Source organism: Protomyctophum bolini (assembly GCF_963924005.1).
Source record: "Protomyctophum bolini genome assembly, chromosome: 20".
In the NCBI taxonomy this organism is placed as follows: Eukaryota; Metazoa; Chordata; class Actinopteri; order Myctophiformes; family Myctophidae; genus Protomyctophum; species Protomyctophum bolini.
Window position 1 is genome coordinate 18310484 of NC_137881.1, and position 25279 is coordinate 18335762.

The 25279-nt window shown below is 42.2% G+C and overlaps 1 protein-coding gene across 12 annotated transcripts in view; it reads right to left on the minus strand.

Moving 5' to 3' along the window:
- Positions 1 to 25279, minus strand: part of mark2b (MAP/microtubule affinity-regulating kinase 2b) — an 81271-nt gene that overhangs the window by 38370 nt on the left and 17622 nt on the right. For all 12 annotated transcript variants that reach the window (XM_080791946.1, XM_080791939.1, XM_080791944.1 and 9 more), the window contains exons 2-7: positions 15834 to 15995; positions 11338 to 11391; positions 10459 to 10507; positions 9842 to 9907; positions 7746 to 7816; positions 6790 to 6846 (exon numbers count right to left, since the gene is read on the minus strand). In XM_080791946.1, coding sequence (XP_080648072.1) covers positions 6790 to 6846; positions 7746 to 7816; positions 9842 to 9907; positions 10459 to 10507; positions 11338 to 11391; positions 15834 to 15995 — 459 coding nt within the window. The remainder of the gene's footprint in view (positions 1 to 6789; positions 6847 to 7745; positions 7817 to 9841; positions 9908 to 10458; positions 10508 to 11337; positions 11392 to 15833; positions 15996 to 25279) is intronic.

Below are 25279 nucleotides of genomic sequence, written 5' to 3' on the forward strand. Positions count from 1 at the left end.
GTGTGTGTGTGTGTGTGTGTGTGTGAGCATCACTTCTAATCGGAGCGAGGGAGCAAGAAGACTGGGGTTGCCTAGCAACAGGGTGCGCTCTCCTTTTCAGTAGCTCATGTGTAGTGAGTGAGTGTGTGTGTGTGTGTGTGTGTGTCGGTGTGTGAGAGAAATAGAACACTATGACATCACCTCCTGCCTCTGACCTGGGAAACGCAAACAAACACACACACAACGAATTGCTATGCTTGAGGAAAACCTGCATTTTAGAATGCCTTTTTATTTGTGCCATTTTTAACCATAATTGTAAAGTCGATAATAGCGGGTCCTACAGGCTCGCAACGTGTCAGGTTCCGAACTTCCGACCCCGAATCTTTTACCCAAACGGTAAGCCTAACCCAAGAAAACTTTTACTCTAGACTAGAAACAACCATTTATCTTTTAGGACCAGCAATATAGCCTCACAAAGTCTATCTTTTCAAATTCTACTAGGGGATATTTGGCCCCTCTCAAAAAAAGTAACACTTAGCTATGAAATACTATTTGTTTGTCAGTAGATGCAGTCAACAGTAGTTTACTTTAGATCATAATATCATCGCTGTAGGGCAGAAGCCCCATGTTTCATCTTTATGTTTCTTTCAATAAAATACGATAAATAATTTGACCCTATGTTACAAAAGGACACATTTTGACATGCCCCATAACAGGCACGTCAGGTTGCTCTATGAATGTGGGTTACGTTGGGTCTGTGGGTTGTATAAATATTTAAACCGATGAAATATAATTAAGAAGCTTAACGACAAGTTCAAAACAGTTTTTGAACATACAAGGTTTACTGCTCGACAGCGACGATATGCTAACATGCGGGGGGGAAACGAATGCCAATTCATTGTCCGTGTGGGACCGGCGAGGATCATTGAAACATGCTCGTATGTCCTGTCTGGGAGCGCTTACGCACGGCCCTGTGACCCGCTTCACATCGTGACCTATAACATAGCAAAACATAACAATGACCACAGACTGCCGTTACATAGTCTTTTGTAATTCCTGCAGACGGATTACAGGAAAATGACCCACTTAACCCAGTCTGAACGGGAACCCGTTTTGGGTGTTTTAATCATTGTTAATACTGTATCGAGTATCGAAAAATAGCAGATCTACAAGCTCATACGAGCTTGTAGGTCTGCTATTTTTTAACTCAAACGTTTTTAACTAAAATCTTTGAATGTATATTCTTTCAGAGCCAACGTTTTTAACTCAACTCTTTGCATCTGAGGGGTTCCTGGAATAACATTTTCAGATGGGGGGGGGGGGGGGGTCGGTGGCCAATTACATTATGATTTTTGGGGTCCTTGACATGAATACGTTTGAGCACCACTGATATAGAAACATGAGGTATTTCCGAAAACTCTCAGGATTTGGAAGACATTTAAGAATTGTCGTCGGGTCTAAATGGGTTAACTTCACGTGACATGATGGGGCATTTTAACCACTTCCCGGTTTGGAAAAATGCCCCACGACAATTCCACAAAACAAACCTAGGCCTTGTTTTGAGCGATGCCCCAATACTTAATTAAAAACCCGCCAAAGGGATGCCTTTAACCTATGTTCAGTGATAGGCGTTGTTTTGAGCGATGTCCTAATACTTCATTAAAAACCCACCAAAGGGATGCCTGTAACCTATGTTCAGTGATAGGCGTTGATTTGAGCGATGTCCTAATACTTCATTAAAAACCCGCCAAAGGGATGCCTTTAACCTATGTTCAGTGATAGGCGTTGATTTGAGCGATGTCCTAATACTTCATTAAAAACCCACCAAAGGGATGCCTTTAACCTATGTTCAGTGATGGGGAAAAAAGTACTCAATTGTTTTAGTTAAGTAAAAGTATCAATACTTACTATATACTTTGTTGCAAGTAAAAAGTCCGGAGTTTAAAATGTACGCGAGTAAAAGTACAAAAGTATCGGCATCGAAATGTACTAAATGCAGAATGTCCCCTTTCAAGGTTTCAAATGTATACGAAACGAATGTTTTGAAAATAGCAGATCTACAAGCTTGCAATGAGTCACATCGCGACACACTGTGAGCTTGTAGATCTTCTATTTTCAAATGACTATACTGTAGATAGATAGGGCTGAAGACGGTTAATGTATATTTAGCATTAATGAATAATCAAAATCTACAAAGTAACTAGTAACAAAGGTTTATTGATATGAAAACCGATGGCATCGCTGTAGCCTTGGCTACATTTAGCTGCTCCAGCCACATCCGTGGTATAGAACTTCCGGTCCGTCGGTAAAAGTGCTCCGTTGCTATAAATCGATTGGGCGCTATGATTTAATGGGTTAAATAACCCCGGGCAAACGGAGTGTTAATGGTAGGGTCGCATAAAAACCCTATAAAGAAATTTGCTCAATGCTGACAGCCGGTAAGCAAGTGGATTCATGAATGTATGTATGTATGTATGTATATATGTATGTATGTATGTATGTACAGACAATATTTTATGCCAATAAAACAGACTATACGTATACCAAAATTCCCACTCGGCTGCCGGAATATAGTGGAGTTGCTCCAAGGATCACAGTAGAAGAGCACCTAGGTGTGATTTTGAGTTAAAGAGTGCTGAAAAAGAGCACACATGCTTATTGAGAGATGGGGGGGGGGGGAAGACACACCCCCATCTCTGAATATGAATATGAATACCAGCACTCACGTTGTATCTGATAGGATTCTTGTTTTATTTTGTTTCCCCCAGCAGCAAACAGTGAATACGTTTCGGCCCAGAGGCCTTCCTCAGCGTAAATCTCAAGAGATTTACACATATCTTCCAGAACCGTGCACCCCGTTACACTATTACATGGAATTACTCAACTGAGTTCTTGCTTTTGCTTTCTTCTTTAAAAAACGTGTTACAACACTGTGTGTTGATGGTGCCTCCCGCCCCCCATTTGACCCTGCAAATTAAGTAATGTTTCATCTCCAAATGTGTCATCCTGCTTTGGGCCATACCAAATCATAACCAAATCCAGGGATGTTAAAGGGATATAACACCTTCCGTCCAGGACGGCATTACTTAGACTAATAAAAGTAATCATTTTAATGTTGTTGTTGTTTTTGGTCACAGTTCAGCCCGCTAGCGCAGTTAAGAGGATTAATTGTCGGGATGGCTGCAATCCACAGAATGCTGCCAAACAACATGACCTAGAAGCGTCACATATGTACGTAAAGTACGCACTTAACATGTGTATGTGTGTGTATGCTCGTAAAAATATGGGTGTATTCTTGTTTTGGTGGAAGAATGTCAAGGACAAGGGCATACGTGGACATTAGGAACATGCTGGCGCATAAAATGTGTGTTAGTGAAGGTAGAGGACTAAATGTGTAGAGCAACAGTTCCAAAATGATTTAGCTCGAGTGTGAGTGAGTGAGTGAGAGAGTGAGTGTGTTAGTGTGTGAGTGAGTGTGTGAGTGAGTGAGTGAGTGAGTGAGTGTGAAGCCCAACACACATCGTCTGCGAACGCTGCACGTCATTTTCAATGAACCTATCCCACACCGGCGGCGTCCGACGCGCACTGGCGTGCGTTCATGCCTCGTCTGACACTCCGATACGCCACTGTTCTGTTTTTCTGTGCCGCGTCGCTGCGCACCCATTCATAGACAGTGTGTGTTGGGCTTGAGTGTGAGTGAGTGTGAGTATGTGTAATGTCCAGCCTCGAGTAGGAGCAATACATTATCCCTGTGATTAACCCCTAGGTCTCTCTCTCACACACACACACACGTCAGGAGGATTACATAAAATAAAATGTAATATACTAGAATTTCGTGCGCGCTACGCGCGCACTCATCCCAGAGCGACTTTGCCACGCACTATGGGAAGAAATAAATGGCGGGAGTTGACTCCACATGTAGTAACGAATGGGTTATTGGAAATGTACCATTGTTTTGTCCTGAATATTTCCACAGCCTAAGTACTAAAGGATTGTGACTGTGGGACAGACATACAGTCTGACATACAATAGGCTACACGTGTGCACAGTGAATAAACAATGACCTATATGCCCAGAGTTCTTAAATTAACATAGTTGGATTTTAACAGAAAGACAATGCCATAAATCAGTCAAAGTAAGTGACAGACTCAACAGTAGCACACAGCATGCAAGGCAGCGATGCATGCATGCAAACATGTTTGTCCAGCTGAGATTTAGTGTCTCCATCTCTCTGTGGAAGAGGTTGCACATGACCTGTACGGCCACACTGAGGCGCTCCAACACAAACACAGACACAAAACAACACCACGCTGTTTGTCCAGTTGACCCAAATCAACACCAATACCTAGCCTGTTTGTCCAAAACACAGTATCTGCTGGCCACGTGTCTACTTCGCCACAACCTAATGTTAGTAACAAATGTAGGGGAGAGCCGCCAAGGTTGTAACGCTTCACGGTTGTAACATGGACGTTATATCTTGATTGGTCAACGCCACCATGACGCCATCGCGTCAGTATGTGTACAGCAACGTACTCTACGTGGCCAGGAGTTTGAAGTTTGAAGTGTTTACCTTCAAAATGCGTCTAATTTTACACCTGGAGTATATGTGTGGTACAATTTTTGTCTTTGGTGTTGGTGAATAAAAATCCACATGGATGTGTTCATGCTTATGTTCTTCATTAGTTTGCATCGTGTTTAGACGGAATTCACGTTCATTCTGGTCTGTAAGCAACTGCAAAGAAAACTTGCAAAAGCGGGTCATTTGTAACATGTGTTACAAATGGTCCGCTTCCATTCAATGCCATTATATGTAATATTTACATATTTGACATATTGGCCAATATTATATGTTCTGAAATGGTATTGTATCGTGTAGTGTATTCTGAAATTAGTTTAGGGTTGTATAACGTTGTACAACTCAATCAATCAAACGTTTGTTTAATCAATGTATTGCCCCATTGAAAAAAAAGAAATGGCCAAACTGGTACTGGTACACCCGATACTATTTAATATTTCCCTTATGTTTGATACATTTTCTTATCACATCCATGGTATGAAAACAATGCTAAGGAGTTGCTTCAATGAAATGTAATTGCTTTAAGCTGAGAACGATATGTTTAATGGTGTTTTTTAGCGTTGTTACATTTATCATGCATGCCGTTACAATTGATCCGATATGCGCAGCAAATGTAACACTGAAACAGCGTCCACGTTCGGTTGAATAACTCCCGACCTGTTTTATCAAAAAAATAACTTGAAGTGGTTTATGGTAGCTGACATGTGTAGGTCCGTTGCCTGAAAATATTACATGTGTAGCTAAACGGATCTCTGAGTAAAAGAATGAAACGTGCAAAATGTTACATCCTTGGCGGCTCTCCCCTATTAGTTTACTCACAGCACAGCACCGTCACTCCTGTCAGTTATTTCGTCCTAATAACTTGAAGTGGTTTATGGTAGCTGACATGTGTAGGTCCGTTGCCTGGAAATATGACATGTGTAGCTAAAGGGATCTCTGAGTAAAAAAATGGAACGTGCAAAATATGTTCTAAAATTGTATTGTATTGTGTAGTGTATTCTAAAATTAGTTTAGGGTTGTATAACGTTGTACAACTCAATCAATCAAACGTTTGTTTAATCAATGTATTGCCCCATTGAAAAAAAAGAAATGGCCAAACTGGTACACCCGATGCTATTTAATATTTCCCTTATGTTTGATACATTATCTTATCACATCCATGGTATGAAAACAATGCTAAGGAGTTGCTTCAATGAAATGTAATAGCTTTAAGCTGAAAACGATATGTTTAATGGTGTTTTTTAGCGTTGTTACATTTATCATGCATGCCGTTACAATTATTCCGATATGCGCAGCAAATGTAACACTGAAACAGCGTCCACGTTCGGTTTAATAACTCCCGAGCTGTTGTGTGTATTGCGTGGTTAAAAGGCCGTGTGTTTGTGTTGTAAACAACTCATGTTATGTCTGCGCACACTGTATGTTGCTATGGCTGCTGACGTTAGCATGTGTGCTATCAGGCAAAAGCTGAGATAGATATGCAACTACTACTGGGGAAAATGCCATACAAAACACAACACCTAATTTCGGAATGTTATTGTGACCTATTGAGCACAATCAGACCATCATGATTTGCTTGCTGGACCTATAATTAATTTATTAGCATTAAATGTCCACTCGCCCATCCAAAAGAAAAGCAAGATGGCTGCGACAGATTGTGAGCGCGACGGACTACGGAGGCCAGGAGGAACAGAGCTGGTGACGTAAGAGGCAGGCAGTGTTGCCAGGTTTGCGAATTGTAAGCGAGTTGCAGTGTATGCAAGTAGCGTGGTTAAATTCCTTGTTTCTCGGCGTGTTGTGGCACCCGTTTATCTGCTGGCTCGATCGTGATTTTCATAAAAGTAATATTTGCAGAGTAACTAAGAAACTTGAACGGCTAAAAAATAGGCTATGTCAGTTCGGGGAGGGTGGCGAATTTATTTTGCATATAGAGATGTGTGGTGAAAGTGTGGTTCGGTCGGAGATAGAGCATGAAGAATGAGTATGGGTACACCTTTTCACTTGTATAGTAGATAAAGTAAATCAATCTAAAATAGCCTAAAGGTCGCAATAACATAACACAAAGTTAATTCTGAGAGAGAGAGAGAGAGAGAGAGAGAGAGAGAGAGAGAGAGAGAGAGAGAGAGAGCGAGCAAGCGAGAGAGAGAGAGAATGCCTGTGTGTAAAACAGTACTAAAGTGCACATGGTGTGAGAGCAGTACATCTGTAACCAAATAGCATGTTTGTGTTCGTACCTTGAGGTCTCTGTGTACTATGCACTTCTGATGACAATACTGCACAGCTGACACGATCTGGGGAATGGGGACCGACAGAGCACAGAGAGAGAGAGAGAGAGAGAGAGAGGGGGGGGGGGGGGGGGGGGGGGATTGATGAAGTAGAAAGAATGAGTGTGGACAAGCAACAGTTTTTTTGGCCAGGTGTCAATATCACCCTCCAACAATAGCCAATCTGTCAACACAACCCAGGTATATTCAGTACTGTACACCATGACCCCCATCACAATACTTCATCTGGGTGAGACAAATGATCCTCACCACAAGCCAACTCCCACACGCACTCACTCACTACAAATGTGTGTTTGCCAGTATTGATTTCTTCAACTAAAAGTATGGCGGAAAATGTCCGTCGACTACCGTTTTACGCAGAGGAAAACGGAATAAAAACCAAATAAAAACAAAGCCATGATGACTAAATCGATGACTAAATATATTGACAATTTTGTGAACAAATAAGAACTAGACTAAAATGTTATCAAGGCACTAGTGGAGAAGAGATCCAGTAGAACTAAGAGCCATGTCATTTTATGCTTGGTTGCATGCTGAAAATAGCCGATCTACAAGATCACAACCGTGTTGTGAGCTTGTAGATCTGCTAGTCAGCAAGTGTAAAATCAGCCATTACGACGGCATCAAGGCCCGCCAAAATACATTTTAGTCGACTAAATCAACTGTAGACTAAAATTTTGTATTTAGTCGACTAAAACTAGACTAACACTAAAACATTCCAGGTAACTAAAACAAAAATTTGATGGCAAAAACAACAGTGTTTCTTATGTCAGCCATAATCTGCCAGACATGGACCTCATCCGTACACGTTATGTTTGAAAATTCTCAGTCACGTGCACAAATAAATCGCTCACACACACAAACACACACACACACACGATCATTTTACTATTTAGGAAACACACCTGTCTGAATTTGGCACGGGCTTCCTTCTCTTTCATCCTGCCGTGGGCCACCAAGTAATCAAATACCTCGCCTGGACAGAGAGGGAGAGAGAGAAAATAATAACTTGTCAGCAAAGGTAACATAAGAAAATGAATGAAGGTATGCTATTCAACCTTTGCCCTTACAAAAGGACGAAGGACGGGGTCTTTTATTTAGTCAACGGCGTATATACCCCAGAGCTGTTGCCTCCATCACCCTCGGCCCTGCCATGCTGTAGATCAGGGGGGGTAACTTTGACAATGGAGAGAGGGCCCTATATTTCCACACTCACCCCAGAGAAGAGCTCTTCACGGGTCCAAAAATAAAATGGTCCCGAAATCCAAAATTAATCTGTGACATTTTACCAATTCCGTCCCGACAACCAAACCCGAATGGATCCGTGACTATTTTGTCCGATTACGACCTGTTCCGAGATTTCTTTCAAATTCACAGAGCCCGGCCGAGATCCGATTATTTCCGACATTCTGAGAGACCCGAAACCAGCCAGGCAGACAGACATAAATGTGGACTTTATGAAATAATATAGCAGACGTACTGACCAATTACCATTTTATGATTAAAGCGTGAGAGAGAAGAGAGAGACAAAGAGAGAGACGGAGAGAGAGAGGTTCCCTGCAAGCTGCAGACTTGTCTCTTCTCTTCTCGTCTCCTCAGCGTGCGTGCATTTAGAATTAACCCAACGGATCATTTGTTTTTTACACAATCATCAGAGTTTTAGCAGATGCATGTGCCTGTCTTGGCTGAATGGAATATTAACAAGGCGCGACACACACACACACACACACACACACACACACACACACACACACACACATAACAGCTCCTATTTTGCTCTCTTCTTTATCCATGATTTGCACAAAGTGGAAGCCAGGACGGGGCTGGCTTCCCTTGCGTGACACACAATCACTGATTGAATATTTTATTAACATTTGCAACAACAAAAAAGCACAGACACACACGCAGTAGGGCTACACTTCTCAGATCCACTCGTTACACATAATGATTGACAGGCCTGAGATAGTTGTCGAGGAGTGTGCCTGACAGACGGTGACAGAGAGGAGAGAGAAAGTGTGGAGTTGTGTCGTACACAACACAGACGCAGACAAAATCAATTCAAAATAGCTGATCTACAAGCTCAAAACATGTCGCACTGAGACGCGTTTTGAGCTTGTAGATCAGCTATTTTTGTCATTACAGAAATATGCAATGTGGCCCTCTGGACTGAATGTGGAAATAATAGTGGCCCTCTCCATCGTCAGTTGCCCAGCCCTGCTCTACACATTCTATGAGCTAAAAGTTGGGCCTTTGGATCTTTGAGAAGGTCATGTGTGTTTGTCTTTTTCTCTGAGGCTCCACTGGCTCAACGTGGTTTAAGTTTAACAGCGGTCATAAATGTACATGTCTGTCATGACATGTCGTGACTACAAGCTCACAGTGAAGATGTAGATTGGCTATTTTAGCTGAATGTTTGGCCTATTTTCACTGTGTTATAACCGATTAGGACAGGGTTGGGCAAATTTGACCAACACTCAGATGTGGCCAGAGGGCCACTATAGATCCACACTCGAGCTTGTAGATCGGCTATTTTTTGCTATATTTGAATTGAAATCCTCAATTATTTGTTTGCTATTTTTGAATTGGAATCCTGAAAAGTAACCTTATACCTCATAGCGCGCTACGAGCTTGTAGGTCTGCTATTTTTGTCGTGAAAATCTTTGAATATATATTCTTTCAGAGCAAACGTTTTTAACTCAAATCTTTGCTTCTGGGGGGGTCCCTGGAACAACATATATTCAGATGGTGGTCGGCGGACAATTACATATATTTCTTGGGGTCCTTGACATGAAATATTGAGCACCACTGAGCACATTACAGTTTGGAATTGCAACAGCTGAAATCAATAATATATCAGTATTCTGATATTAACCTGCGGGCCACCAGTTGCCCATGCATGGATTAGGACATGACCAGAACAGGGACGCTAGGGTTCATGCGGTTAAACCACCTTGAGCCAATGATGTCTGGGGGAGTTATTTCAACTGTGACACACACTTACCTCCACTTGCGTACTCCATCACCAGGTACAACGTCTTCTCCGTCTCGATTACCTCAAATAATTTGACTGGTGGTGGAAGAGAGAGGGGAGAGGACAGGGAGGTAAAAAAAAAAAGTCAAAGTGAAAGAGAGGGAGAAAAATACATTTGAAGGGAGGGGAGAAAAGTAGAGAGGTGCGTGAAAACAGAAGACGGAGAAAAGTGTGAGGAGGAGTGAGAGGCATAGACAGGGCGAGAATAGGAGGGAGAATGTGAGGAGAGAGAGAGAGAGAGAGAGAGAGAGAGAGAGAGAGAGAGAGAGAGAGAGAGAGATATAATCAGTTGAGCTGAGTGGCTAACCTTGAAACACAAAATCTCACATATTGTAATTTGAAAGCCTTGGGGGAGGGGGTCTATGAAAGGGAGTGCTCTCATTGGATGATGAGAACAAGAGCGCAAAAGACTGAGAAAGAGTGAAAGAAGAGAGAGAAGCCGAGATAGAGAGAGAGAGAGAGAGAGAGAGACACAGAGAGAGAGAGTGAGTGAGTGAGTGAGTGAGTGAGTGAGAGAGTATGAGAATATAAGGAAACAAATGTGCACATCAGAGAAAGACCAAACAAAAGGAAAAAAATTAACTCACCTATGTTGGGGTGGTTCAACAGCTTCATGATTCTCACCTCACGGAAGAGCTGTCAGAGGGTAAAGACACACAACATGCACTTTTAAGAGTGTGTGTGTGTGTGTGTGTGTGTGTGTGTGTGTGTGTGTGTGTGTGTGTGTGTGTGTGTGAGCGAACAAACGTTCTCATCTCATCTTTAGATTACATGAATACAATTTGCTTTTGTATACAAATAAACATACACTATTGTGCAGCAAATGTAAGTGTGCGCTCAGCGTACTTAAGTACGGTACTTGTGTGCACGCCCGAGAAAGGGCGTGTGTAATTGTGTGTGTCACTTTTGTGCGGCAACAGCGTTGTATTTAGATGGGAGAGTGTGTGTGCACACTACGTCATCCATCGCTTGTGTGGGTGTGACGTGTGTGTGCAGTGTATCGAGTAGATATCTTGAGACACAAATGTGTATATGCCGCCTTATGCCTGTCCTGGGGTGCGTGCACGCGTGGTGTGTGTGTGTGTGTGTCTTTAAGTGGACAGGCCCCACCCTGCTGCCATGAAAGGAAGTAATTGCAGCTTGTTTCCTGTAATTAAAACTCTCTGAAATCTAGACCACTTCAGAGAGAGATCGAGGGAGGGAGAGAGAGAGGAGGACAGACGGACGGAACAGACAGATAAATAGAAAGAGAGAGGGAAGAGAAGAGACAGGGAGGGCCACTTGAAAATGACTTCTGGGAAGTCATTTGGTGGGCCTGTGGTTTGAGCAGAGTGTGAAAGAAAGATAAATAGGCTTAATTGAAAAGAAAATAAAAGAAAAAGAAAGAAAGGAAAAGAAAAGAAAAGAAAGGAAAAGAAAAGAAAAGAAAAGAAAAGAAAAGAAAAGAAAAGAAAAAGAAAGCCTACCTTTTGCAAGCTGGAGGAGTTGAGCTGGGTTTTGTCAATTATCTTTACAGCCACCTGGAAACAGACAAGAGAAAATTAATTTCAATGCATGCTCTGTGCCTGGCTGGTATATATATATATATATATATACATTAATTCACTGAGTCACTCATGTCAATTCATTTCAATTTATGCTGTGCCGTTCTGTGGAACATTCATGCATTCATTTATGTGCAGTTTATTTCACAGTAACCTCTGTGCCTTGCTGTTGGGACTACAGTAAAACACACACACACCAAGTACTGCGCCACTACAAGACAAGACAAGACACACAATGTGCATTGTATGCGTGTGTGTGTTATTAGGACCTGTCACAAACAGTGACACCTATATATGGACACAAAGTGCAGCTCTGAGACGCGCCAGTCGTGCACACAATCTAGGGAGCGGCATGTCATAAACGCACAATCACAGCAGGCAAGGGTTACATAACTGTGTGTGTGCAGTGTGCACACATTTGAATGGGTGTGCACATTCTCCCTCTCGCACACTTACACCCACACACAGCTGACAAATGGCTAATAATCACACAATCAGTACAATCCGTACTATAGTTAATAATCCAACGGTGGACATGGGCGAGAGAGAGAGAGACAACATGAGAAACATCAGAAAGAGAGAGGCAGAGGTATCCCTGCTTTCTCTCTCCCATTTGTTTTTCCTTTCTCTTTCCTCTCTCGGTCTGTGCACATTGTGTTACGCTCTCCCTCATGCCCTCTGCCTACCCTCATCCTTGTTTTCCCTTTGTGCTCGTGTGTGTGTGCGTGTGCGCGAGTCACATTGAGCGTTATCGGCGTGTCGGGCACAGAGCTGTCACACATTGACAGAGCCCGCCCACCCATCACACAAAAACACAGTCAAACAGAACAACAGAAACAGGGGAGTTGGCCCAGACACAGCCCAGTGCACAGATCACTGAAGACAAGAGCACCGTCTCAATAACCACCTTCAACCTGACATGATGATCCTTGTTTCAGGCATGTCATAATAGGTGAAATTAAAAAAAGAAAAAGAGAAAATACAAAGATTTTCCAAATCAAGTATTTAATTAAAACATATATATGTGTGTTTGTTGTATGTAAAGTGCAGAAATAGCAGATCTACAACCGCACAATGTGTTGTGTTGAGACGAGTGGTTCTTTTGTAGTTCTATTTGTAGATTGATTGCCATTTTCGCCATTTTTGAATAGTTTTGAAAGTATAAAATAGGGCTTAACCACATGAACCCTAGCATCGCACGTCAAAGGTTTTATATAATGCAAGCTCACAACAACGCTTCCAGTGGCGAGTCTGGTGACTCATTGTGAGCTTGTAGATCAGCTTAAGAGAGATTTGGAATAATGAGCAAAAGAAGTAAGGGACCAAGTATAGACCCCTGGGGTACGGTCAACTGAAATGAACAGGTTAAGTGGATACTGGGACACTGTGGGACAGTCTGCCAAGCTCACTGGAGTTATTTCAGCTACTCTCTTCACTCTCACCAACAGCACAACCTTCCAATAACAAACAGGCAGATGTCTTGCCCCCCCTCCCTCCCCCCTTCCCCCCCTCCCTGAGAACTAGATATAAATCATAATCACGTAGCATAGGGGTCTTCAACAGGGGGCCATCAGGGTTACTACTGGGGGGCCTTCAAATCTTTGTGTGGTGGAGTTTTTTTGCGTAGTTAGTGTGTAAACATTGAGTGTTTAAGGGGCTAAATGTCTGAAAATACAAAATATTCATAATGAATAAGAAAAGATAAGTCAACAAACTCAAAACATGAATTGGCACAACACTGATCACAGTGATATCAAACAAGTCTATGAAGCCACCTAGGAAAACGTTTAATCTGCAAAACAAATGTATACAATTATGTACTCACTGGGGGTCCCTACTTTTTCTCTCACTCAGCCAAGGGGTCCGTGGCCTGAAAAACCCCTGCCTTATAAGGAATCTTCAGATAAAGTAATTCAATATTTGCAGATATCACACATTTTACCACAATATGAAAATGATGTGGCGACATACTGTACGATCAATGTGTCAATTAATCAGTGCCCCTTACATTTACAACAAGCATCTAAAACAATACTTTTTCTTTCGTTTTTTTAATCACTCAATTATAGTAACTGCAGCTATATTAATGATTAGCTAGCCTAGGATATTAAATCACTAACAAGCCAATAATAAAATAAAAAGCCACTCTCTGCCAAAGTTAAGTTCAAGGTTAAGAACTCTCACGCCAAGCTTTTCAACCGCAGTCTTATTTTGAAGTCAGTGGTTCTCAAACTATTTAATGCCAAGGACCCCTAGAATTATATGTATTTTGCTCATTTGCTCATAGAGCGGCATGAGCTTGTAGATCTGCTATTTTTCAATAGCTAAAGCATAACATAATGCTTAAAACACCAAAAGGGGTTCCCGCCAAAAATGGGTTAAGCTACAATGGCACAGTCAACTTGGTTATAGTGTTTGCCATTATAGACACCACCTGGAATTGACCAATAATTATCCATCTGCATCTACTAGTGACAATTAACCCCTCGCTAAGCTCAGCTCTGCGATGGAAACGGAAAGCTGTCCTTCTCACCCATTGAGATGCATGTTAAATGACAGGATTTCTCCGTTTAAATAATAGATCATTTCAGTAGCAAGAGCTTCAAAATGTTTTCTAAATCTAGTCAACAGTAGCCTGCAGTAGGCTATGCACTGGACAAATGTGTATGACATTATTTCAATAAACTAGAAACACGAGGAAATGTCAGAGGATTTTATTTTCTCCTTTATGGCTCAGCTCTATATTAAACCCCACGTAAATGTATGCACAATGGATGCATGCCTTCACTTAATTGCAGAGGCTTACTAGTCAAGTGGAGGCATTTCACATGCCTGGTGCAGACTAGTGGTTCTCTGACATTTTCATCACAACGAACAATTGATACGGATTTGGCCACAGAACCCCATGAGAGAAGATGTGTCGACATTCGTCGAAGGGTCTTCAAAAACAGCCTATCGTATTAAGGAGCTTGTATAAAACAGGGCTTATGGGGCCTCAAAAGCCCCCAGAGGTCCCTCCTTCTGCTGTCGTTCATGACGCTGCTGCAATGACGGTGGTGCCTCGTGGCGCTGCCAGCAACACAGAGGCGCCTCCCAAAACACACGCGCTCAATTCACACAGTCACAGCCACAATTCACAACGGGCTGTGGGATTTTCAAGCCCTCGCGTCGCTCACAGATAAAAGGAAGATGAATTCGTGTCCACACTCCACTGCGTCGTTTTTGGTTTTGGGGAACTAGAGTCGACACTGAGAATAAACACTTTCTATTTTCACTCTGCCTTCTACTTGGATCCTGCCCCCGCACGGTCTCTGGTTAAACACAAGCCTGCAGCCTCTTTTAACAAACAGAAAACCAATATGATGGGATACGAGTTCCACTGCTGTTAAAGACACATGGGGAGAATTCCACATTATAAAGTGTATATGTGTGTGTGTGTGTGTGTGTGTGTGTGTGTGTGTGTGTGTGTGTGTGTGGGGGCCGGTGGGGGGGCTGCAACTACAGTATCAATTATTTTCTTAGCAATTATTCTAACCGTGAATTTTTGAGGGGCACTGGCTCCCCTCTATGCCCAGCTTTCCGGGTTTGTGTAAACAGCAACATTGTCTTAACTCAACAATTGAATGCCATTGACAATGAATGGCCAGCTTTGAGTGTTTGTGTAAACACAGACACTGTATAGACGCAAACATCGAAGACGACGGTGAAGACGCAAATTGTGATTGGCCGGAATGAGATGATGTATGATGATAAGAGTGCCCCTCACTTCACACAGGTGTGATTTTTTATAAATCAACAATTCAATTAACCACTTGAAAGGGCCACTTCACCGCTTTTTCAACCTTATTGTAATGATGTTTGGGAGACAAGACACACTTTCCTGGGGGGTTTTATGTGTGCAATACGTGATTTTAGTATTTCAAAGTGCCAGTGATGTCATGTCTCACTTGAAACTTCCTTCCTGGACTACATGTTGTCTCAGTAAGACAGCCCCTCTCCACAAGGTGGGGCGAGTGCAGAAAAGCATTATGGTCTTTGTAGTAATCCAGGAGTGAGACCAGTGTCCATGACATCAGACACTTTGAAATACTAAAATATCTAGTGTTTATTGTCTCACAAATATAATTAAAATAACATCTGGTTGCAAAGTGGCCCTTTAACCCATTTTGGGCAGGAACCCCTTTTGGTGTTAGCATTATGTTATGCGTTAGCTATTGAAAAATAGCAGATCTACAAGCTCACCGAGTGACGCGCTACGAGCTTGTAGGTCTGCTATTTTTTTAATCTGATCTCAGGTCAGAATGGGTTAAGACAAGTTAAACTTCCTGTCTCACACACACACACACACACACACACACACACACCGATATTGTGTGACAGTTTGCCTATAATGACAACCTCACACAACGTTGACCTACCTCTTTGCCGGTGAGGACGTGCCGCGCCAGTTTGACCTTGGCGAAGTTGCCCTTGCCGATGGTCTTCAGTAACCGGTAGTTACCGATGTGGGGCTGGTCGTCCGCCGTCGTAGCGACCGAGTTACGACAGCGCGGCATGCTGGGTCGGCTGGACTTGGTGTCCTGAGGAGCAATGAAGGGGAAGGGGTCAACGTTATGCACCAATATGTTGCCATGCCAAGACATAAATAAATGCAATCATCGTCAGCAAGCACCACACCCACACACCCACACACACACACACACACCAATCAACATACAAACAATACACAAAGGAAACATCAGGCGAAAATGGGCGCACATTTGGACGGAAATAGCCAAAATAGATCTACATGCTCGCAACGCATTGACACATGTTTTGAGCTTATAAAATCACCATTTTCGTCAAACAGATTCAGTGTAAAGGGGTAAAAATAAGGAGTGGGTCAAGGAGACCTTGGTCAATGAAGTGAAGTGGTTCAGAAAACAGCAGGGACTAATTAGTTCTTAAATCTATTGGTCCTGTTACTGTAGCTTTGCAGATGCTATCTACAACAACCAGACAGAAGCCACCTGAATAAGATGTTCTCTAGGTACTGTAAGGTAGTGTCAACAAAGATCTGAGCTTCCCATAATACGAGTAGATGCACTGATGGGCACAAACACAAACTATATTCGATTTGGAGTGGTGCAACCAGAACCACTCCTATAGACAGCTATGCGAGTCCCTGGCTGTGTCTGAGCACGAAAATAGCGTTTGGTTGTTTTTCACAACCAAGTGGCACTGTTGTCTCTCTCACACTCACACAGGGTGTACAGTAGAGAGACCCCCACACGGTAACTGTCATTTCTCAACCATTTCGTACGCGGGCTTGCCGGAACCGGGCCGCCCCCTGGGCGCGTTCCTGGGGGTCTGACCCCCACACGGCGGTCAGAGAAACTGTCATTTCTCAACCGTTTCGGACGCGGGGTGGCTCGCCAGAAGCGGGCCGGCACCCTGGCCGCGTTCCTGTGGGTCTGGAACTCCCGGGGACCCGCACACGGAGTTGCACCAATCACTTCACATGGTGTGATTTTAGTTCAAAAGGTGCAAAAGGCTAATCCATGAAGCCCAATTGCGCAACCGATACATTGCAGATATAGATCATCTTTTAAGTCACTTCTGAAAACACATTGTTCAGGAAAGCCTTCCCCTGGCCCTAGATCAATTAATTTGCCATTGTTTGTGGATATGGGCACTGTCTTTAAGTCTGTACTTAAACAGTGTTTATTGCTTGTTAGAACTTGTATTAACCATTAGGCTTAGGTTTCATTTTACTTTATATATTTTAAATTAAAATTATTATTATGTATTATTACCATTAAGATGCCTGAGTGCGACTGCTGGGCGAGCGCTGGCGCTTTGGCATGGGGGGTCAGATCAACATATGGAATAATTCTGTACTGGCCATATATATTGGCCTAAATGTCCGGGCCTGTTGAGAACTGTAGTTCTGCCGGGCTGCACTAACTTTGGGGCAAGCCCATCTAGAGTTTAAATGGACAGCTATAAGTCAAAAGGGAGACATCAAAGAGGAAGGATGGATGGGGAAGGATCAACATAATATGGGATGTCAGAACAGGTCAGCTCCATATATGGAGATCTAAGAGTCTGAGGTCAGATGTAGAGTTGCTGGCCAATATTGATGACATAGGGGATCTCCATATATGGGCATTCCCAAGGTCTCAATAAGACCTTAATTAGGTGGCAGAAAATGCATGAGAGAGACAAAGGGAGATAGTTCCTGACAAAGTCATGCTAGGTAAAAAAAGATAATGACCAACTTCCTCAAACGCACACAGCATGTTGCTGGTGACATGCAGACAGAGTCCATAGCACCGACGCAGGGAAGAACCAGTGTGGCCGCAGAACAGGCATATAACTAAATGACGGAGCGGTTGCGCAAAGATCCGCCCGGCAGCACTGTTTAATGCAATTTATTTATGCGTGCCGTGTTCCAAGTATTTTTTGTTGAATTATTCATGACAAAGTTGTACAGTATGTATATACATATCATAAACAAGCAGCACGCTAGCAAACAATTCTTTAGTCCTTTATTTCAATAATTTTATTATTTTCACAATTATATAGAATAGATCATCTTCTTCTTAAATACACTAGTTTGAAACTCTATACCGTCCTATGCATACATCTGTCGTGCGAATTATCAAAACATTATAAAGTAGCCGGCGTATCTGTGTATCAGATTGTGAAAATATAATAATAATAATAATGAAATGAGAAAGAACTAGTGAATTGTCTGCACGTGCCGCTTGCTTATTTTATGGATATACATACCGTTGACTTTTACAACTTTGTCATGAGTAATTCAACAAAAAATACTTAAACTACTTAACTTTGTACATGCACAAATTTGGGCATGTACAACTTCCTGGTCTCAACTGCGCATGTTTCTTTCCTTCCATGGAGCAACATGGCGTCCACCTCTTTAGATAGTCCTTGCCCGGAAGTAGGACGAGTTATTATGTGTGCATATAGCCCATTCACACAGTGAGTGACAGACTTTTCTACCGCTGCATTTGTCCACCTATTTCAGACCCCAGAGCACTCCAGTTTGACCGCGCCCGTTGCAAAAAAAAGTGACTTTTCACAACTTCAGCGTGCCACTTTTTACTGGCTCCATCTCCTGCAGCAGTGGTGAAGGTGCCAGTGCTCCTTACCATAACCAATGCTTTGAATGTGTTTCTAGTGGCGCGTCAGTGTGACCGCCGCGGGAGGCATACTTTGGTTAGACATAGCATTGGTTAGACATAGCATGTGGATTAAGGTTGGTGAGGGGTGCGTTATTGATCCCTCTGGATCAATAAAGGTCTTATCCAATGTAAGCCAAAAAAATCAGCAGACACAAAATAAGCCAGGCAGAGGAGAAAGGTGATTCCTATCAGTGCAGTGGGACCGCTAGCAGGCGAACAGACACTTTGCTAGTCGTCGGCTTGGCGTGACCCACAATGACCTGTACTCGAAAGCTTACAGTTACTCTACATCTTGTGTTCCTCTGTTGACATGAAACTTCTATAACACTAGACTAGAATGAGTCAACAGAGAGAGAGAGAGGGGGGAGGGGGGGGGGATCCCAATGCTGTCCCAATACTTACATAGCTGCCTGAATGTGTCTGACCTGGGCCTGAACCCAAACAGTGAGAGCAGCAGAGGACTGTATTGTGCCCCCAAGCACAGTTATGCCTGATTTATCCATGGTCGTCGCACGCCATGTGGAGCACCGACGGTAGCCCAATCTACAAGCTCCTACTTTCAAGTGCACCGCCAGTCGCCGCCATGTGTGTGAATGAGGGCCGATTCATACTCCTATTTTACAGCTGTTTCGGCGCTGTAGTGCCGAAATTTTCAGTAGCACCGAAGAGGCGACTTTAGGACAGTACCCACCACGCCTGAACCTCAAATGACGTCACATTGTAGGCTCTACAGCGCCGTACGGACTTTTATTCGGCTCTAAAATAGGAGTATGAATCGGCCCTTAGGCTTCATTCAATGCCAGCAGTATCACATCAAGTCATTCAACAACTACAGTAAAACGGTACTGCTAATGTGCTAATGGCACAGTATACGTTGCCTTGATGCCTCTCTCTCACTCATAAAACAAAACTGTGCTGGCCTGGAATGTTTTTGCATGGATAGCAACAGCGATAGGGTTTCAACTCTAGGCCTGGGTCACAGCAATTGTGTGTGTCTATGTGTGCGTGCGTGCTTGTGTGTGTGTGATCTGAGCGGACAGGTGACAGGGCTCAGGGTCAGAAGAGGGGATGACTGGCTCCAGGGTGACGAGACGCAAACATAGTCTCACACTCCCTCACACACACACACACAGTCTCTCACATGCATGCATGTATGCACACACACCTCTGCAGGAGATTTGACACCAAAGAGAGAGCCAGTGAATTTCAGTTAGTGCACAGTGTAAAAAGACATTCTCTCTCCGTTTCCTTCCTTCTTCTCTGTCAAGTTTGCGGAGACACTGCGACGTGTTGAGCAAGCACTCATGCTCCTTCTTCACCATCTGTTGTCTCATGGGAGACGACACGGCAAACCGTGATCTTCTGCGTCTCTGTCTTTTCTCCAGATGGTATAGGACACGAGGTCTCCAAGCCCATGGTGATACATGGTGGTATTTGGGCCAGATTTTGGGCAGGAACCCCTTTTGTTGTTTCAAGCATTCTGTTATACTTTAGCTATTGGAAAATAGCAGACCTACAAGTTCATCGGTGGCACGCTATGAACTTGTAGGTCTGCTATTTTTGAAAAATCGTAAAAATGCGGCACAAATCTTTGAATAGGTATATATTCTTTCAGAGCGAACGTTTTTTTTATTTCTATGTCAGGCCTAAATGGGTTCAAAAAAGGAGGGTCCCTCTGTCCAAAATGACACAATGTGACCATTCTAAATGGTATTTGTCCAACAGACAGGGAAGCAGCCTGACACACGGCCAAGCTCCATGACGACCAAATGTTGGTCGACTACCTTTTTTGAGTTTTTTCATTGACAAAAAAAACAACTAAAAGCTAAGCTACGATGACTATAACTAAGACTAAATATGTTGACAATCATACATCAACGGATGAAAATTAGACTAAAATGTTAGGGGAGGAACTAGTGGAGAAGAGATCCAGCAGAACAAAAAGACAAGTCAGTTGTTTGGTTGCGCTCAGGTGTTGTGCTCTGAAAATCTGTAGATCTGCTCTGAGATCTACAAGCTCACAAGGCGTAGGCTATTTTCAGCATTCAGCCAAGTGTAAAATCTGGCATTACGACGACGCCATAAAGGCCTGCCAAAATATATTTTTTGTCGACCAAATCAATTGTAGATTTAGTAGGCTAAAACTAGACTAACACTAAAACATATCTGAAGACTAAAATAGGACAAAGTAAATGAAAATGTATTCAAAAGACTGACTGACTAAATAAAAATGTGCTGTCAAAATCAACACTGCACACAGCTGCTTTGAGCTAGCCTAGTGAGTGTGGGCCCAACACTCACAAAAGCTTTCGGTCTTCAAAAAGGCTTGCAGTGACTCAATATTTTATTTGGTCTGTTGATTTGAGAGATTATTATGCCTTGTAATAAACAGCCGAGCGTATATTATTAATACAAAACTGATACAGACCTAGAGGATACAAAAAAAAACACACAGACAATGATTATGCCATTATGGTATGGCTCCAGCATTAAGCCAACCCTAATGAATGTAATCTTTGACATTACACTTGAAATTGCTAATACTGATTTGTTACATTTATTACAGTCCGTTGATTTAATTTAAGTGCATTTTACTACAAATGTGACGGTGACATTAGCACCTTCAGAGAAAGAGGGGTGTGTGTGTGTGTGTGTGTGTGTGTGTGTGTGTGTGTGTGAGAGAGAGAGAGAGAGAGAAGGTGGTACAAGGTTTTGGCTACACATGGCCTTCATCATTACTGTATTGTGTATTTTATGTCAAGGGTCAACAGTGGCCATTTGTTACTTCAGCCCTTGGCCTTTGGGCAGAAGTCAAGCCATATGTCTCTATGTCTCAGACTCTATGCCTGAGATGCAGCCTGTCGCCACTTATCCGTCTATGTGTTGTTCAGACGCCATCAGTGTTCTTCTAGGTTCAGTGGTTCCCAAACTTTTAATCCAAAAAGAAATTAGAGGTTTGCCGGCGCCGGGAACCCAAGCTATAGTGAAAACAGCACATCTACAAGCTCACAACGCGCCTGTGAGCTTGTAGATCAGCTCTTTTCACTAGTTGTGTCTTCTAATTGATGGAATTCTTAGATTTTATTTCTTCATGAAATTACTGCAAAGAAATCATTGCATTTTGCTTTTAATTCATGAAAAGTCTTGCTTTTTTTGGGAATGTTTTTTGAAAATGTTATGAAATAAAAAGAATTAAAAGCAAAATGTAGGAAACAAAAAAAATACAGGGATCCATGACAATGTGTCTGCGACCAACAAATGGGTTCTAGGTACAGTAGACGGACCCCTTCAAAATAAAAGGTCCCTTCTTCATGTCTTCCATCATTCTGAACGTCTATTTCCTATACTCCCATCTGTCCCTGGACTGTCACTCAGCTCTAAATTGGTACAGTTGTTGCTTGTCTCCACCTGTACAATTCCTCTGAATGAGCTGTGAAAGGTGCCGGCGCAAACACCCAAGTCCCATTATAACAGACATGACAAACAGGCTTTGAGGAAGTCCCTGCTTTTTCGCAACCACAATTGTGACAACAGCACATCTAGTTGTAGTTACAGATAGAAACCTTACGGACCAGTAACCACTAGCAGAAAAAGTATAAGTAAAAAATATTTATATACAGTCCAGTTCTGTTCCTTGCTGACATCTATCTATATATATATATATATATCACACACGCATACGAAATGTTAAAACTCTCGTCTCCTTCTGAATAGGGGCCAGTAACAAAACATAATTGTACTGCAAAGCATTTGTTTATTTCAATTTGTCAGTGAGCTTTTAGAACTGTATGGTAGGTTCAGTATGTCCTTATGTTCATCTCTCTTCTCCCTTCCTCGGCCCCCTTATCAGGACGTGCAACGTAGTACCTCCGTGGGTGTTGCATAAAGAGATGCACACTCTTATATTAAGCACTAGTTTGCTCACGATGAATCGCATAGCAACTTGTTTGGACTTGTAGATCGGCTGTTTTTCTTATATTCGTATAGATTATAGGTTGTGGGCAACATTTAAAGGTCGGATCTATCAAACCATTATAATACACTTTGGGACTTCAGAACACTCGTTATAAATATATAATATATAAATATAATTATGCATAACAACTTATAACAAGGTTTGTGGAGTATTATAAGTGCTGGTCATAATAACCTTTAAGTGTTTTATGTATGAAGACGTGTTTTAAGTATGGTACAATAATAATAGTACGGGCGGTTATTGAGAACTCTCTCAGTTATTGGATATTGAGAATAACAGGACAGGTCAACTCGTCTCAAATCACACACACACACACACACACACACACCTTTCTCTGAAGGTGCCAAAGGTCCAACTATCCTAACCAAAACAATGTGCACGCATGTCGCACGTTCAATTACCGTAATTCATCCAACACTCGTGCATGATAAATCTTTACCATGTAGGACACCCAGCCACACAGCTCCCAGAGCCACAAATTACAATGTAGAAATATAAAGGCAATTTCACCAGTCGATCAAGATAAAATAAGATATCCATCTTCTGATGTTTGCACCCAATTTGTGTTCAAGTTAACAGGAGGTAGGGAGAGTATGACAAAAAAACCCAATGCCCTCGGTTTTGGGAATAAGAGGATGCACACACACGCCAGATGACTCTTAGTGGTTTGAAAAACTACAGGCCATGAGCTAAACCACTTCCTGGTTGTCTGTCTCTGCTATTCTTTTCATATCTGGTCAAGCTATGATTATCTCCACCAGGAGATCATGTTTTAGAATGAAGCACTAGTGCTGAGTGCTGACCATCAAATGCTCAACCAGAAATAGTCCAGTCAGCTAGAGCTGGATAGTATTTATATAGCAAATTCTCCAAAATGAGAGACATATTTTAATGAATGATACAGAAATATTCTATGTGTTTTTTTGTTTTGTTTTGTTTTTTTCATTGTACATAGAACTGTCTAAAACAAAATCATACTGATCACTCTGGGGGCTTCCCATGATATGCAAAAGCCATGGAAGTACATTAAATAATTCTACAAACGTATTGAAAATTGGTCATTTGTATCATGATTCATGATGATTATTTTACATCATACCCTAATGCCAGCTAAGGATACACGACTGCTATACTTTGCAGCCAACTCGGCACAGTCGGCAGCAAGAAGCTAAGCTTTCCATGAGCTTAACACATCATAGCGTGCCATGACCTGTGCATAGAAGTCAAACAATAACCAACTGAGCTGGTGTACATGTCTAAAGATTAATTCTCAGTTTATTCCAGCATCCTGTTACAAGGCATGGCCATGATTTTATACATGTCAGCTATAGAGGCCCACACAAACAGGAAAATAACATTACTGATAGCATGATACCATATCTGTGGTAAAAAAAGATTTTTTTTTTTATTGCTCATGACTCAGACTATAATATCATCCTAGGCACGTTTTGTCTCTATTCTTTGTCAATATTCGAATTCTAAAAATGCTTAATTTATGCTCCGTCAGACAACAGTGTCACACAAAACACAAGCATTCAAGCTGGTAGATCCACTATTTGCGACATGGTCCTACAACAAACGGGCTTAAAGCGGTTTTGTCTCATTGCAAATCTTTGGTCTGAACTCTGAACTAGGCTTCATGAAGTGACTGCAATCCAATTTGGTCTTTGATTCAGAAAGCGGACACGTTTCACTCACACGCCATTAGCGTCAGCATAAATACAACAACGTGGGCTAAACCAGTGGTTCCCAAAGTGGGGTCCGGGGACGCCTAGGGGTTCTTGAGTGAGTTCCAGGGGGTCCCCAGCTAAATTATAGTTTGTAACGAAATGGACCCTTATGGCCCTGTAACTCAGAGTGTACAAATGGAACCAAATGGACCCGTTCCATTGGGTTCCATTTGTACACCGAGTTACACTCAATGGGGTCTGTAGACTAATTCATGTCAAACTGGGGGTCCTTGAAATTAAACGGGTTGAGAATCACTGCTAGAGCCATACAAATCTTCTCTTATGGGGGTCCCTGGCATATCTCTTCAAATGGGAGTCCGTGGGCTAATTAGTGTCAATTTGGGGGCCCTTGACATGAAAAAGTTTGGGAACCATTGGGCTAAACATATGTTATAAGTTGCCTTCATCTTGTGAGCTACACTGGCGGCAGTCAACTGGATACTGTGCAACTTTGACGATGGAGAGAACCACTATATTTCCACTCTCACTCCAGAGGGCCACATTGCATATATACTGTCGTAACAAAAATAGCAGATCTACAACAAGCTCAAAAAGATTGTATATCTACTATTTTTGCTATATTTGAATTGAAATTGTGAATATTTTCTTTCTATTTTTGAATTGGAATCCTGAAAATTTACATTTTTATATAATTTCAAATGCCTTTCAAATGCCTTTAGTTATAGTTATGTTAACTTTAAGAAACTAAATACAAATACATTGGACATAAAAGACGATAACATTTTAATACTAGTCATTAAGCTACTAATTGTGACTCATGTTTGGAATTGTAACAGCTGAAAATAATATATCAATATTCTGATATTAACCTGACGGCTACATAAACACTTTCCCTCCCATTGACGAGTTACACGATGTCTCCCTTTCCCTCCCAAACACAAGTTATGTTTTCATTGTTTAATTCGCCGTCATCACTTAACTTAAGACTTAAATGGTTTCGCTCTGAC